This window comes from Chanodichthys erythropterus, chromosome 16 (assembly GCF_024489055.1).
Source record: "Chanodichthys erythropterus isolate Z2021 chromosome 16, ASM2448905v1, whole genome shotgun sequence".
Classification (NCBI taxonomy): Eukaryota; Metazoa; Chordata; class Actinopteri; order Cypriniformes; family Xenocyprididae; genus Chanodichthys; species Chanodichthys erythropterus.
The window spans coordinates 6,957,690-6,975,432 of NC_090236.1; the positions used below are offsets into that span (position 1 = coordinate 6,957,690).

Consider the following 17,743-nt stretch of genomic DNA (forward strand, 5'->3'; position numbering starts at 1 on the left):
CTCTGACCCAGCCAGATGAATAGGCCTATTTACACAGCTTTATTTAAGGCCCGTGACATCACTCAGGCTCTCAGGACCACATTTCTGATTAAAACAGACTCTCTGCTTATTGCACTGCGGCTCTGCAGGTTTTGGGAGCGATGTTCTGCTTGGATTTAATAAAACCAGTGAGCTGAGGCTCTAGGAAAGGTGGGTTAGTCTACAGTACGTTTACAGCTAATAGAGATGAATGTACTGTAATCTGTGTCTAAAGAATGAGTGTGGGCTTTTGAAAAAGAGAGATTGTAAAGTGAAGCTTTTAAAGGGATAGCTCAAAAAAAAAAATCATTTACAAACCTGCATATGCTTTTTTTTTTCATAGAACACAAGCTATTTTGCTGATGTTGGCACTGCTTATTTAACTGGCAAAAAGCATACCACACAAGTAGTCCATACTACCCATGTTATATTTTAAGTTTCTTGAAGCTATACATTAGGAAATATAATTTGTAATAAATTGTTGCATATTTAAACTTAGAGCTTTATAGTGAGTTACTTACACAATGTGTATCTGATATGAATAAACTTTGGCAAATTATATTTGAATGGATTGTTATTGCTGCTTTGTTATGGCTGTTGCATTGCGACAGATGACACCACAGGATATCGAGTCGGCCGACAGCTCCAGATATTTAGCATGCAAGATATTTGTCTGGCGTCAGCGAGGTGTCGGCAATGCGTCAGCGAGCCTCTTTGATGCATCGTTGAGTAGTTCACACATAAAGATTGGCGAGCGCCGATCATCCGCTGATTTTCCCCCGATCACAGCCCGACCTGTCGGCGAGCTTGTTAACTTGAAAATCGGGCTTAAAATCGGGCTTAAAATCCTGTAGTGTAAACTAGTGTTATCACGGTACCAACATTTTGACTTCTATACGATACCCAACTTAAATATCATGATACCGATACTTAAACGATACTATGGCAAAAACCTAAAACAGCAAGAAATAACAACTTTCTTCATCAGTGTGCAGGCTGATAATTCTGGATTTGCACTTCATTGCCATGAAGTTAGAGTTAGCTTAATATATATTTTTAATGTTTATTATTTTCATGCTCAATAAAATTGTAAATTATTTGCTATTATGCTTTTTTCCCCCGTTTTTTTTTTATACATGTAGGTTTTTGACAGTAAGATTGTTGTAAACATTAGATTACTGTAAATAATTAGAGCAATGTTATTCATGCATAAATTGGTTTAAAATAACCGTAGCCTATATACCTTCATATATTTATGTATTTTTAAATTAATTTTATTTTTGCAACCAAAAATCACTTATTAAACGTATACTCAATAATACAACTCTTTGCGGAGGTCTGCTTTCGCGAGTAAAATAAATAAATAACACTTATTTAATGTTTGAGAGCATAAATATAATGCTGGTATCACATTCACTAACCTGTCACTCTTTAAATTATTCGTACAAATCATGATGTTTGTCGGCAAGATGCTTTGCCAAGTTGGATGCGTTGGCTCCCTTCGATTGCGTTATTTTGTAACATCTTTTGCAGACGGGCTTTGTGGTGTCCGTGGGCTTGCATTGTAAGCAAAATAATACCTCTTGTTTCATCACCATAAAAGCCGTTGCGCAGTTGAGAGGAATAAATGCGCTCAATAATGTGCCTTAGAAGCAGCGCGCTGCACACAAACTGCCCCCTGCTGTCGCACATTAGGAAATACAGCTGGCACTCAAAGTACCGGTACTAATAAAATGAAGAACCGGACCTTTTTTTTTTTTTTAAAGCAGGGTATCACGATACCTTTCTAGTAGCGGTATATCGTGCAACACTAGTGTAAACTTGACATAAGAAAAACAGAACAGGCAAACAGATAAAAAACAAACTATAAACATATATAACCCCGACATAAGCATGCTCATTTAACCCAGTTTTTACATTTTGGATTGTTTTGTGCAATCATCTTACACTCACTTAACCCTTTAAACCTGAAGTGTACCGCCAGCGGTACACCACCCCCCGCAAAAAAAATTCATAATCGAATTACTAAGCAACCACTGATAGGAATCACACAAAAGCTTAGAAACTCATCTTTTAATGCAACTCTCAGATCAACTCTTAGCAGTTGTTTACTTGTTTCTCTAAACAAGAGTGTAGTGCCCGCGGGCGCCACCAAGCTACCAAAAAAATAATAATCATATTTTTCAAAACTACTGCCTTGATCAACACAAAATTTGATTAACTCCTAAGAAGTGCTGAGTTATTTGCTGATTAAAAAAAAAATCATAATATAAGAAATACTTTTTTGTACTATGAGCTGCAATGTGTCAAAAACATCATACAGCTCAGATTGTCATGTGTCATATGTCATTTCAAATGTCTCACAGAGTAGAATACAGCAGGCGCAATTGTTTTGGGCTTTGACTAAACTTGAGTGAGTTTTTGTACGTGAAGCCCCGCAAGACCCATATGTAAATAATATACTGATGCAGCAATTACTGTATGTCACGTTGTTCATGAAACGTGCTCTGTTTGTGGAAAATGGCACATCATTATTTACAGTGGATGCTCCCAAATGAAGTGAGTCAAAAATCACCATAATCCAGTGCATCAATCACAAGATATTCCTCATGGAGGAACATTTTAAAAAAAATGCCCATTATGGGGTGCTACTTTATTACCACAAAATTTAATGCAGATGCAGCTCACATGTAGGGGAACTTCACCAAAAAAGAATTGTCCTCCTACCTTATTTGGCTACAATGGATACAATGAACAATGCATGGGAAAAATTTGAAAGCACACAGGTGCATTTGAAAGCGTTTTGAAACTGTGTAAGCGCTCGGTGAAGAGCATGAAAGATTTCTATTTACAGCATGTTTTTGAAGCGTTGATCTTTGTAGCCCATCGCAGATATATCTGTTGAGCGCATGAACACAATGGCCAATCAGAGGTGTTTAAGATAGCCAGAATCAAAATGTTATGGGGAAATGCTGGTTCCATCACATTTTTAACATTTCACTGTCGACTTTGTACCGAAGTACCGGTACTTTTGACAACCCTAATATAAATACATTTTCAATTCATCAAAAAATCATGAAAAAAAAAATAAATAAATAAAAATAAAATAAAATGTATCACTGTTTCCACAAAATATTAAGTGGCACAACATTGATAATAATAATAAATGTTTCTTGAGCACCAAATCAGCATGTTAGAGTGATTTCTGAAGGATTGTGTAATCATCTATACCATGAAAATAATTATTTACTTAATTAAATCGATCAGTAATGTAATATTGTGCATTCCTATTTGATGTCAGTAACTTAAAACTAAAAAAGCTCTGCACAATGGGTGCTGAATATTTAAAATACAGACAAATTGTTCAGTGAATTTCTAAACACAAAGAAAGCAGAAAAGAAAAGGAAGGGATATTGTGTGTAAATACAGAGGTAAAGAGGGTCACTGTGTGTAGGTTGGCTTTACTATTATACATGAAATGTGTGATCTACTCTGTGCTTGCACCTTCTTACTCTCTTTTTTATGGTGGTGGTCTCCATTTTGTATCTCTTTGCTGCCGTTTTGCATCCTAACAAGATTCCATGATCCCTTTGTGCCATTATGCAAATTTATCATAGGCCACATGTTGCATATCAATGAGCTTGAATCTGATATGACCTCAAAAAACATTAAGCTCTGAACATACCACCCTGTTCCCCTCTTAGACAAAGAATGAGAGTGATTTCTCTGGAGGAGGATGCATCTCATGAGGGAAGTAATGTACAGAGGTCTGTTTCCTCTGAGACACCAGCTGCTGGAGGAAACACACAGGCTGTGCTATTTAGAGAAATTGAATTGTGTGTGTGTGTGTGTGTGTGCTTTTGTTTATATTACATTGTGGGGACCAAATGTCCCCATGATGTAATATAAACCTGAGTTCACCTACATCGTGGGGACCAGCCAGCGGTCCCCACAATGTAAATGGGTTTATAAATCATATAGAATGAGTTTTTGTGAAAAAGTAAAAGTTTGCACAGTTTCCTGTGAGGGTTAGGTTTAGGGGTAGGGGCAGGGTAGGGGGATAGAATGTACAGTTTGTTCAGTGTAAAATGCATTGAAGTCTATGGAAAGTCCCCACAATTCACAAAAACAAACATGTGTGTGTGTGTGTGTGTTTAACAACAAAGCCAACTTACAATGTGCATTTTTTTTTTTTTTTAGTTTAGGGATTTAATATTTCCAATCATCACACTGTGTTCTGCCCACACCAGTAAAGAGCATCTCTGATTGGCTCTAAACTCTCCGCTCTCCCAATCATGTCATAATTGATCAAACAATGAATTATTTTTCTGCTTATCTCCAACAGAGGCTCATCAATCATCACTGATCAATAACAACTAAATCATTCAATGTGTTAATGTAATCTCTTTCCCATATTAATCTTTATTTTATCTATGTTAAAGCTTCTGTAAGCATTTTTTTTTTGTTTGTTATTTCTTTTATTTTATTTTAAATATTTTATTTATTTCAAGTAGCTTATGACTGGCACTTTTACATTTGAAATTTAATTTTATTAAAATATTTATTTTAAGTAGCTTGAGGGTTGATTTATTTTATTTTATTTTATTTTATTTTATTTTATTTTATTTTATTTTATTTTATTTTATTTTATTTATTAAAATTAGCACTCAACCCTGCGCTCATGGTGTGACTACTTGTTTGACTGAAAAAATGGTTGTTATCCGAAATTATGTAAAAATATATTTTGTTGAGTAAATCCATCGTTGTATGAGTGTTTCAATTAAGTCTGTTTTACAGCAACGGAACTTAAATGATGAAGTTCACAATATTCATGTAAGTTCACAAATTTCACAATATTACTGTTTTTAATGTATTTTTGATCAAATAAATGCAGCCTGGGCAAGTGTAAGAGACTTAAGAGTAAGAGAGACGTAAGAGACGGTAAAAATTCTTACCAATTGAGTATGTGTTTTTGGTACCAAATAAAATATCACTGAGCTGGAAATCCATTATGAGATCGTCTTATTCACGATAGATACATTCAGTTTTGCCTTGAAAGTGCTGCGTACTATTTGGACTAATTGGGTATATGCCTATGAAGCCTAAAAATTATGCAGCTCTTGGTTTGGAACATGATGAGCATGGTTAGACTGAGGAACTCTGATTTGAAATTGATTGGTTGTTTTTGAGGAAGTTAACTAGGCATTACCGGCTGCCACTGACTTGGATAAAAAACTTTATGAGCCTTATTGATGCTTTACTCAAGCGCTTGACAATATGGTTTACGATTCATATGAGTGAGTATGTGTTTTCTTGATCAGCCAGTGGGGAGTTATTGACGGCCTAGGAGGAAATCACAGAATTATACATCATGTTATGAATCTAACAGCTTAAAGCTTGAGTGCTTGTCATCTTCTCCTCATTTATCTGAAAGAGACTAAACCTTTCTTACTTTATCATCTTCTTTCTAGCTCTTGAAATATAGAGAAACGTCAAAGGAGAGGAGAGTATGATTAACTCCAGAGAGATGGAGATACGAGGGACGCAGAGAGTGAGAGAACAGTGGACAAGTTGGCTTTCGGTGTGTAGCGTCAGATTGTGTTTTGTGGAAAGAGCGTATATTGTTCATCTTTTCTCTCTCGTGACATCACTCGTTACTTATAACCATCACGGTGTGACAGACTTCGCTCCGAGCGGGAGCACACGGGGATGCAATTAAGTCAGTTCGTCATATATGTGCGTGTGTGTGTGATAGACCCAGAAGGAAGAGTAGAAGGAGAATGGCCATTGGTGGGTTTAGCAGTTGGATGTTAATCCATTTACACTGATGTAGTTTGACTCCAGAAATTTGTGTGGTAGCTGAACGATGGCATAGTGAAGCCCCTACAGCATAACAAAACTCAACAGCATTGTACTGACATGTGCAGTGTTTCGTTTACTCTTCAGAGTATGCGTGTTTCATTTTTTTAAAAAACAATTACTCATGCAACAGTATCACAAACTGAATAAAAGTAGGTCATTCTCTATCAGCAGTATCGAGTAAGGCTTTTGCTAACCAGGCTTTTAACGCAATCGACACGGGTTAGATTCCGCCTTTTGCCGAGTTCACATCTTTTTTAAATAAAAATGAAAATAATATTCTAAAAGTGAAAATAAACTGCGAACGAGTGTTTAATAATATTAAAAACAGTTTTTTTTGGGTAGGGTTAGAGGATGGTGTAGGAAGGTTTTTTTTCTCCCAATAAGGCAGCATCTATTTTCACTTAGTGTAAATAGCATCTAGGCTATCGCAAAGAAAATACATTATTTTTACTTAAATGGTGCTTTATATTTTTCAGGGAAGTCTAACAGTATTCAGGTACAGAAATTGAATAATTAAATGTAAAATAACACTGCATAAATAGAATTAATCTATGCTAAAGGTGCCATCGAACGTTTTTTACAAGATGTAATATAAATCTAAGGTGTCCCCTAAATGTGTCTGTGAAGTTTCAGCTCAAAATACCCCATAGATTTTTTTAAATAATTTTTTTTAACTGCCTATTTTGAGGCATAATTAAAAATGCGCCGACTCAGGCTGCGGCCCCTTTAATTGCTTGCGCTCTCCGCCCCCTCCCAAGCTCTCGACTCTATCATTGCATAAACAAAGTTCACACAGCTAATATAACCCTCAATATGGATCTTTACAAAGTGTTCATCATGCAGCATGTCTAATCGCGTAAGTATGGTATTTATTTGGATGTTTACATTTGATTCTGAATGAGTTTGATAGTGCTCCGGCTAATGCTACACTGTTGAAGAGATTTATAAAGAATGAAGTTGTGTTTATGCATTATACAGACTGCAAGTGTTTAAAAATGAAAATTGCAACTGCTCTTGTAAAACAGTAAGAATTTTCAATTCGATGTCACCTTTAAAGCTACAAAAGTGATTTCTCTCTTTGTGTTTTGTTGTTGAATTAACATTCATGAAACAAAAAGCAGCAGGAATTTTAGGCTGCTTTCACTTTAAGAATGAATGCGTGGATCCAAAATACAGTTACACATCTGTTTTCTTTCTCAGTTGTTACCTTCACCTAAGCCATGAGGAACTGTGTTTACGAGGATACACGCAAAGCTGAAGAGAAAGAAATTCACTGATCACATGCATCTGCGCAGCTCTGTGTGCGTGCGCACAGAAAACAGCCACACGTTCAGGATAGACTCCGTCTAGCACCTTCTTGCTCTCAGATGGTTTAAAATTGCTTGAATGTTAAAACTGACAGGACCTAAAACACATGCAAATGATAAGCTTTAATTGTATAATGGTAAAACTTTGCAATAATCCAAGAATCGTGTGCATTTTGAATCGTGGTGTCTGATTAACAATCCCTTTACTTAGACATCCTGTGATGTGACTATTAGCAAAAGCAAATGCACTACTTAAAAAGCCATTGCTGTCTCAGAGAAAAAAAAACAAAAAACAAAGAAAAAACAAAAAACAAAGAAAGAATTAAGTTTTTGGCAGAATATAGGAAGTTGTTTGATGAAACATGAGTTGCATGGTGATGCTCCAGAGCGCTGTCTTCAGAAGTCTGCTGTGAAATATAATAATGAATGCATCTCTACCACAGTGAAGCATGGAGGAATAATGCCATTGTATGGGGAGCCTTTTTAGCTGCTGGTATTGGTGAGCTGCTTCACTGTGAAATGTCATTTAATGCTTTGAAGTTTTTTGATGCTGTTGGAAAATGTGTGTAAAGTTGCTATGAGATATTCATTAAGTCCCTCTTTACATATATACGTAGTATATATATATGAAGGACACAACTGGCATCCGTTTTGTGGAATTTTGTAAGTGTCTTTCCTTTGCTTTGATGATCATTGATGGAAAAGTCTGGTATCAATCCAATCTATCGCTTTCAACCATCTTATCTGTGTTTGGTGGAGTGTGTGTATGTGGATTATTCTCCCGGCTGGTCAAAGATATCTTCCTTGATAACGTCAGACAAGAGCTTGACCACTTAATGGACAAAGACTGCTTATTCTATATCTGTCTTCAGAAACACAGGGCCATTGTGGGTGCAAAAGTGCCACTGTAGATGTTTTGTGCTCTAAAGCAGCAATTTTCAATCCGTATTTATTATTATTATTAAAAGTATAATAATAAATATTATTATTGTTGTTATTATTAAATGTTAATTCAATAATATATTCATTTAATAATACAAAAATGTGTATTAAGTAAATACTTTATTTATGTACTCTTTCATTTATTTAATATTAATTGATATTACAATAACTTATTAAACTTTAACCTAAAGGTTTGGGGGGTAAAAGCAAACTAAATATTCAAATTCCTCATAATTCTTTCTTTTTGTCTGCTTTTCAGAAACATTAATGGACACCCGGACCGCCACAGCAGAGCTCGGGTGGACGGCGTACCCTTCGTCAGGGGTGAGTGTGTGTTTGCATGAATAAATGACCTACAGATCTGCTCACACTGTGTTAAAATACTTACCCTGTGGCTTTTATTTTTAGAAAAGCACATTACTCCGAAAACTTCTTCTATTCACCCTTCAGCAACAGCTTACTAGACAAAGAGAGACTATATATTTTCCGATTAGCTCTAAAATATGCCTGCCATAAAATATGTTTGTACTTCACGTGCCATGTCTGAACAGTGAAATTAAGAGATCTTTCTCTTAATCTTTCTTTCTCTCTCTCACATGCACACACACACACCTCTTTCTCTCCCTGCTGATGGGTACAAAGCAAAACCCTCATCGCAATCGCCGTACGCATTACACTCCGCAGTTCAGAAGGACTTAATGACATAATGGGTCCACTTAAGGTAAAAAAGCACCTCTGAATCCATCTAAATGTGGTCCGGAGGAGAGCGGGCTACTGTAATGACAGCCGCAGCACTGCTGAACCTGCAGAGAAATATAAAGGTTTCATTGAACTCTCAATAAGGGCACAAGAAATTGTTCTGTCTGAGTGTTTTCAGTATTATTTCATGGAGGTTATGTAGAAAGTGATACTGTTTCCATTGGATACCGTTATACCAAACATACAGTCAAACCAAAATGTATTCAGACACCTTGAACATTTAATTCATTAACACAGTTTATTCACTATAGTTTAAAAAAATGCTAATAAAATATGACAAGATCTCAGAGTTAAACTGTGTCAGAAAAAAAAAAAAAAAATCTTCTTAACTATGTCAGATAACACTTCAGCAAAACATTGTTTTTGGTTTGTCTGTATATTTGCACAATAGCACACTGAATGCTGATTTTATCAGTGTTAACTCATCTTTGTCCTAACCATCTGCATCCATGACAGGCGGCCGACAGTTTCATCTCGTAGCTCCACCCACACTGAAATCTCAAATAATTTCACTTTACATTACTATAAAACATCAAAATACATTCTGATCAGCTGTGATTTTGTTATTTCATGGAATTGTTTCCCTTCAAGGACAGAAAAAACTGGAAACTTGTGCCATGCCTGGTTTGGACAGTGTTAATTCTTGTCCGTTCCCTTACAAAACAAACAAAAACAAAAAAAAGGTAAATGTAATTTCTGGCAAAATACCATAGTCACTGCCATATACGCCTGCTTTCAAACGTCACATTTTTAAAATTTCAGCACCAGCTTGGTACCGAAGTACCAGAACTTTTGACAATCACTAGATTTATTGTAACTTAATAAAGTGTAAATTAGCCATTAAAGGGGCTCTATGTAGGAATGACACCCAGTGGTCGAAATAGGTACTGCAGTCCAAATTCAAAATATTGTTTGGCCCACCCCCTCGTTCAAAGACGCGGGTTGCCAGCAACAAGAGGGAGCGCAATTCACAATGAAAGCTGAGGAGACTTACACACTGTAAGCTGATGAGTTGATTTATCTGTGTTTTAATATGCTGTCATTCACAGAGATATTTAGATAGGTGGTTCCCAACCTGGGGTCCAGAGTTCGCAGGGGGGATGCAAGAGTTTATATGATTTGAGGTCAAATATGAATATGAAAAACTTTTTTGTATAGTTTCTAGGAATGCAGCAAATGATCGGCCACTTATCCGAGAATGTTGTCAATTAATTCCTTTGATTCTATACATGGTCTCTCAGCTTGCCGATCACATAAACCGATAACATTTTTATGACACAAAAGACGCGAGCTTGTCAGCTGCGGCGGATGTGTACACAATAACGCATTGAAAACGTGTGTATAGTTCAAACCACTTTATTTTTGTTGCCAGTAGTAGAGATGCACCGGTCTATCCACCATCAATCAGAACTGGCCAGTTCCGTTTTTTGTCCCGGACTAGGGCTGGGCGATAAAACGATAACGATATGTATCGCGATAGACACGTGATCGATATCAATAAAAAATGTGTTCGATAAAACGTTCGATATTTTTTATTCTTCGTCGGAAGAAAACAGATGTTGCGAAGCAAGTTTGGTTGCATTAACAAAGGCACTCGCTCTCTGGTAACCTAGAAACGTAAGGAGTGATGCACTAACAGCCAATCATGTAACAGTATCAATTTTGGTTGCGCCATATCGTCTCGTGCTGGATTCCTCTTCAGTAACCGGCGACTGATAAGCAGAAAATGAGTGCAGCAGCGAGCGAGGAAATTGTAAATAAAAGAGGAAAAGTATTCATTGTGACTTTAGACTAGGTGACCACCTGACTATTGATCTGTTGCAGGACAGTAGATGTGATTTTGTGGGACACATGAGACAGATAAATTTACATTAAACTGTGTAAATATTGATTTACATTGTGTTGGCAAACTTGGCATATGCGTCGGTTAATGTTTCTGCCCACACTATAATGTTGCGCTTATGGCAACATTAAATCCTGGAGAGAAGACAATTCTAGATTCACGGCTCCACAACTTTGAGCATGCAGATGTGATATCTGATCGAGAGCGTGTGCGCGTCCAGTTTTGTGCAAGGGAATCCGCCTGTGAGTGGAGAGATTGCTCGCGCATTTGATGCGCGCTCGACATTTTTCAATATAATAACGCCATAGAACCCGCATTAAATGAAATATTAACGTGAGAAGAAAGTCGTGTCTGAATTTCGCAATTTTGTATTGGTTAAAACAAATGGAGAATATCTCGTTTTTCTGTAGGTGCTCGACCATTTCCGTGTGTGGCGCTTGATCGCCGCCGTTCATTGGAAATATTTAACATCAGGATGGATGATTACATGCTTTAATCGATTTGGGCAGCTTTGAGCAGCTCTTGAGTTCTTATCCAGTATGGAAGATGAAATCCTTGCTGGTGTAGTTGTGTTTACAGACTTTGATGAGGCCTGCTCTTTGCGCTGGGGCTTCATGGACAAAAAGTTGGGAACCACTGATTTAGACTCAGAGGCTTTTTAGATCAGGTAGAATCTGCAATTCTCTTACCCAGTTTGTTTGCTGGTTTCCATGGCTACAATACGCAGTGTTTTCCGCCAGCTGGCAACCTGTGATGTCGAAATACTATTGGATAATCTGACAGCACGCGGTTTTGCACAGACCAAAACAAAGGCAGACATTCCGACATGAAATACACATTTTCAAAGTAGAATATCTGGCTGTAGCGTTGTTTTTCTGAGAAACAAGTAGGTGAACTTAGCATGTTTCCTAAATATCTGCAAACATATTGGGGAATTGTTATGCTTTAGTAAAGTGAAAATCTTACATATAGCCCCTTTAATTGAGTCATATTGAGTTGTAAATTAAATTGTAAATTAAGATGATTTTGTTAAAGCCAATTGTTTACAGAGGGTCTAAAAATGTAATTTATTATGATTTTGCTATAATAACATTGACTGGAGTGAGCTATGATATATTGGTTACCGTGGTACATTTTTCTAAGAGATTGCACCCCCCTCTCTCTTTCTCCATTTGACCAGCTGTGCTTTAAAATTAATAATAAAAGTATCCACAGATGGTCACCGGAGGCCACACACACCCACACAAGCATATGACACATGTCTGACAGTGATGGACAGGAAATTTAGTGAGAGGAAATCCATTAGCTCTTCATGTAACAGACAGCCAGATTCCTCCCTGTAATTAGTGCAGTTTGCTGAGGCAAGCATCGCTAGTGCTGTTACTTAAAGTGAAGGGTTTGAACAAACAGGAAGGATTTTGCACTTTAAGCACCACTCACATTTACTTCAGATAATGTCATCTATCTATCTATCTATCTATCTATCTATCTATCTATCTATCTATCTATCTATCTATCTATCTATCTATCTATCTATCTATCTATCTATCTATCTATCTATCTATCTATCTATCTATCTATCTATCTATCTGTCTGTCTGTCTGTCTGTCTGTCTGTCTGTCTGTCTGTCTGTCTGTCTGTCTGTCTGTCTGTCTGTCTGTCTGTCTGTCTGTCTGTCTGTCTGTCTGTCCGTCCGTCCGTCCGTCCGTCCGTCCGTCCGTCCGTCCGTCCGTCCGTCCGTCCGTCCATCCGTCCGTCCGTCTGTCTGAATGTCTGTCCTTCTATCTATCTATCTATCTATCTATCTATCTATCTATCTATCTATCTATCTATCTATCTATCTATCTATCTATCTATCTATCTATCTATCTATCTATCTATCTATCTATCTATCTATCTATCTATCTATCCATCCATCCATCCATCCGTCCATCCGTCCATCCGTCCATCCATGTTTTTCATGGATTATAATTTTCATGTTTAAATTATATGATCACAGATATTTGTTTAAATATCTAAAAAATTTTCTCTATGCAAAATGTATTTATTTATTTATTTTCATTGCTATTTTTATATCGTGTTATTTATTCAATTGTTATTTTTTTTTCTTTTTTACTTTGTGCTGACATGTTTTTCATGGACATTTACTTCACATAATGTATATTATATTATTATGAGCACTGTGTAATAAATTATAAGTTAATAATACATAAATTATATTTAAGTATTATTATTAGTTACATTTTACTTCATATAATGTATATTATATTATTATAAAGGTTATATAATACATTGTAAAATAATAATAATTATAACTACTCTTCTCTATATCACAATTCTCTCCTGGGGCTCACAGTTCTTTTTTCTTCTTCTTTTGGACTATACATTGAGATATTTTTTTCCCCTTGCTATTTCTCTTGCTTTTTCTTACTCTTCTGCTCTTTTCTCCTCACTTCATTCTCTCTTTGGGGTCACATGTGAAGGTTTAACCCCACTCGTCCTTCACACGCACTATTGACTGCTTTCACGATTCATTCACACCATTTGGCGAATTCTCACAGCTGCCCCCTCCAGCACACCCGCATCAGTCTTTCTCTAATACGTCTTGCTTTCCATTAGCCCCCCCAAACCCGTTTCCTTTTCTCTAAAAAAGAAATCCCTAAAATCCCCAATTCCTCACAGACCTCAGCCGGCCACTCCTGCTTAAAAGGCTCACACACACATTTTGAGCTCGAATGGCCGATTGTTCCCCTGTCTCTGCCATTACCTTTCACGCCTGCTTGCCCCGGCCCTCACCCAAAGGTCAGAGGTCGGCTGCTTCTTCAGCAGACCATATTTAATTTATCATCCCAGTCTGTGTATATGTGTGTGTATAATGCTCCCAGGAGACTTAGAGATGTGCTCTTGATTATATGATGTATGTGCCATACCATGATTTCCCTTTCTGCTGTCACAGCAGTCGTTCTTTAGCATGTGTGAATGTATTGATCGCATGAAGTCTTGGTGATTTGGAAGGGAAAGTAGACATTCACTCTATATGAATCTGAATTAATTGTCCAGGCTGTAACTCTTAGTTGTCACTTTTAATTTAGCCACTTTTTCCCATAATGCAACAGGAGCAGTGCTGCTGGGTCAAACTAGGGCTGCACGATTAAACGCAATTATCCCGAAATCACGCTTAAACCATTTGGCTTAGTGCGATGATGAAATCGCAAAGGCTGTGATTATTTTTATGCGCAGCTTGTCAGTGAAGCATGGCTCTGTGATCAGTAGTAAATGCCGCTCCATCTGAAAGCAGTGCAAAGTTCAGTCGCTTATAACGTGCATTTGAAAAAGCAGCATGGGTCAAACATCTTTGCAAATATGAGAAGCATTTACGAACCTCTTGTCCAACAAAAGACAACATTTAATAACATGTTTTTACTCCAAACTCACTTCATAATATCAGTTAAGTGTTTGAAAACATCCTTCTATGAGATGATGTGGCTTCTTACACAGAGCAAAGCATAAAAGAATAATGTTTCATAGTATTCTATACAGTGATAAAGGCTATGTTGATTACCAGTGAAGTATAAATATACTTTATTATCATGAAAATACCCAAAAAGGCTTGAAGAACTCAGATAAACCATAAATTGTCATAGTCGTGTGTTTATTAGTCATGCTTAAGCAAAGCATTTCAATCTTCTGTTAATTCTGCTACAGTGTGGGATTTCCTGGAACTAAGTGTGTTAACTTTCTTCTGCCCTCTGGTTTTAAGATGGAGCAGTCTTTAGCCTGACTTTCTTCTGAAAAGCTGTGCTTAAAAAAAAATTGCAGCCAGTTGCCAAATCGTGTGCGGTTTATTTTCGATTAATCGTGCAGCCCTAATACAAACCTAGAAAACTTTCCATGTCTTATTAGTGTTGCTATTATTTTAGCTTAAAAATACGCATAAACCCTTAGCAAAAACTTCTGAAAGAGCTTAAAGGGATAGTCAAAAATCAATCATCTTTACATACCTTTTTGTTGTTCCAAATCTGACTTGGTAAGATTCTTTTTTTCTTTCTTTTATCTCTTATCTCTTTTGTCTCTTATGCTCACCAATGCTGTGTTTATTTGATTTGACTGCATTTAATATTGTGAAATATTATTATTATTATATCTGTTTTATTTGTTAATAGATTTTAAAATGTATTTTATTCCTGTGGCAAAGTTTAATTTTCAGCGTCATTACTCCAGTCTTTAGTGTCACATGATCCTTCAGAAATCATTCTAATATGCTGATTTGCTGCTCAAGAAACATTTCTTATTATTATCAACATTCAAAACAGTTGATCTGCTCAATATTTTTGTGGAAGCATGCAGTGATACATTTTATTCAGGATTATTTGATGAAGAGAAAGTAAATACTTTAAAAGTCTTTACCAAATGTTTGATCAATTTAATGTATCATTGCTGAACGAAAAATATAATTCAAAAACATTCAGAAACTCCCTGGTAGATGGTCTTGGCATTTTTTTGTGTCATACTCTACTGTTTTTTGAACCATGAAACAAAATAAATTAAAACATAGAGGCTGTCAAGTTCTAAAAATGTCTAAAATGTAAACAACAACAAAAAGAATATTGTTTTGTGAATTATATTCCGAGCCATACAAGATTTATTTCCTATAATAGGTCTTTCTTTCTCTGTGCCTCATGATTCCCTTCAGTGGTTTCTCTGGATTTACCAATTGAGAAGCCTTGGCTGCTGTAGTATAAAAAAAAAAATAAAAAAAATGTGTGTGTGTGTGCGCGCATGTGTGGTAGATTAAAAAAGGCCTTAATTGAAGTCTACCCAGTCTTTTTGCTCTTCTGTTCTTCTGAAAGCAATTTAGCCCTCTATCCTTCTCTCTGACAAGCTAAACAAGGACAGTCACTATCTTTGCTGTTTTCTCTTAGCTCAATCACAGCCATCCATGTGCCTGCAGCTTTTAAAATGCCCTTCGTTCCATTCCCTCTTTATTCAGCTTTCATTTTTCCCCTCTCTTTTCTAATCTCACCCACTTGTTCTCACTCTGAGTCTGTGAAGTCTTTTGTTTGCCTTACACTGCAAAGAAACATTTCTTACTCTGTATTTTTGTTGTTGTTGTTGTTTTTCAGTTAAAATCAGTTATCTTGACATCCTTAAAATAAGATCAGGGTTTTTGTATACACTACTGTTCAAAAGTTTGGGGTCGGTAAGTTTTTAAAAATATATATTTTTGAAAGAAGTTTCTTATGCTGATCAAGGCTGCATTTATTTGTTCAAAAATACAGTAAATCTATCTATCTATCTATCTATCTATCTATCTATCTATCTATCTATCTATCTATCTATCTATCTATCTATCTATCTATCTATCTATCTATCTATCTATCTATCTATCTATCTATCTATCTATCTATCTATCTATCTATCTATCTATCTATCTATCTATCTGTCTATCTATCTGTCTGTCTATAGTAGTAATTTTAGTTAGTTCTATATAGAGTCTCGGGGCCCTAGAATACACCTGGCGCAATGCGACGCAAGGCGCAGCGCAAGTGTGTTTGCTAGTTTGTGGCTTTGCTTTAGGTGCTGCTTATGTGTGCAGTGTGAAACAAGCGTAACTCTAGCAGTATATGCCTACTGCTGACCCGCTATATGTGCCACATTTCCACCTCAGTAACGAATGACCAACCTGAGATTCAAATAAGCTTGAGGAATTTGCTGTAGCTGCAGATGACATCTGTCTGTTGCAGAATCATATTTGAGAAGAGAAGTCCGGATGTTTATTGATGTCTAAGAGCAGATATTGTACAGACGCTACATATTTCCTTAGGGATTTACACTCTCTTTTATAACCAAATCTGTCAGTAGAAAAAGACAGCAAAGAAGGACCAAAAACAATTGGGGGACACAGAGAATCTTTTTTATGGTCAGGATATATTTCTTCTGTATTCCTTTTCTCAGGGTCTTCATAACTCTTTCACTTTCAAGAGGGGTGTTGTTTCTTAAAGTGTTAGTTCTCCCAAAAATGAACATTCTGTCATTAATTACTCTCCCTCATGTCCTTTTCGGATTGTAAAACTAATCCATATGAATTGAGTGATTCAGTCCAAATTTTCTGAAGAGACTTGATCACTTTATTTGATGAACTTATTGAATTTAGGCTTTTCAGCCTAAAAAAATGGACAAAAGCACTCAATTCATATGGATTAGTTTTACAATCTCTTTATGAACTTTTCAAAGAGTCAAAGTGTAATTTAAATAGCTGTTATTGGAGGGACAGAAAGCTCTCAGAAAAAAAAAAAAAAAATCTACATTTGTGTTCTAAAGATAAACAAAAGTCTTGTGGGTTTAAACCAACATGAGGATGAGTAATTAATGACATAATTTTCATTTTTGTGTGAATTATCCCTTTAATGTTAGTCAATGAAAACAAAAAATTGTTAAATTACTGTTATCCATCCTTTTCTTTAAAATTTAAAAGTAAACTTTTTTTTGGCTAAGCTCTTCTCATGTAAAATGTATGGAAGCCCGTTTCCGCCACTAAAAAAAAAAAAAAAAAACGCCACTTAAAAAAAAAAAAAAAAAAGCCAAAAAAAAAAAAAGAAAAAAGATTAATTGAGACTTTTTATCTCAGAATTGCGAGTTATAAAGTCAGAATTCTGAGATATAAAGTCGCAATTGCGTGATATAAAGTCAGAATTCTGAGATATAAAGTCGCAATTGCGTGATAAAAAGTCAGAATTCTGAGATATAAAGTCGCAATTGCGTGATAAAAAGTCAGAATTCTGAGATATAAAGTCGCAATTGCGTGATAAAAAGTCAGAATTCTGAGATATAAAGTCGCAATTGCGTGATAAAAAGTCAGAATTCTGAGATATAAAGTCGCAATTGCGAGTTATAAAGTCAGAATTCTGAGATATAAAGTCGCAATTGCGTGATAAAAAGTCAGAATTCTGACTTTTTTTCTCGCAATTAACTGATGGTCAGTATCTCTGTCTGTAACAGTGCATCCAACGAT

At 36.1% G+C, this 17,743-nt stretch overlaps 1 protein-coding gene across 4 annotated transcripts in view; it reads left to right on the forward strand.

The window, feature by feature from the left end:
- The window catches only part of LOC137003718 (ephrin type-B receptor 1-B), a 337,726-nt gene that overhangs the window by 94,209 nt on the left and 225,774 nt on the right, over nt 1–17,743 (forward strand). For all 4 annotated transcript variants that reach the window (XM_067363994.1, XM_067363997.1, XM_067363996.1 and 1 more), the window contains exon 2: nt 8,389–8,453. In XM_067363994.1, coding sequence (XP_067220095.1) covers nt 8,389–8,453 — 65 coding nt within the window. The remainder of the gene's footprint in view (nt 1–8,388; nt 8,454–17,743) is intronic.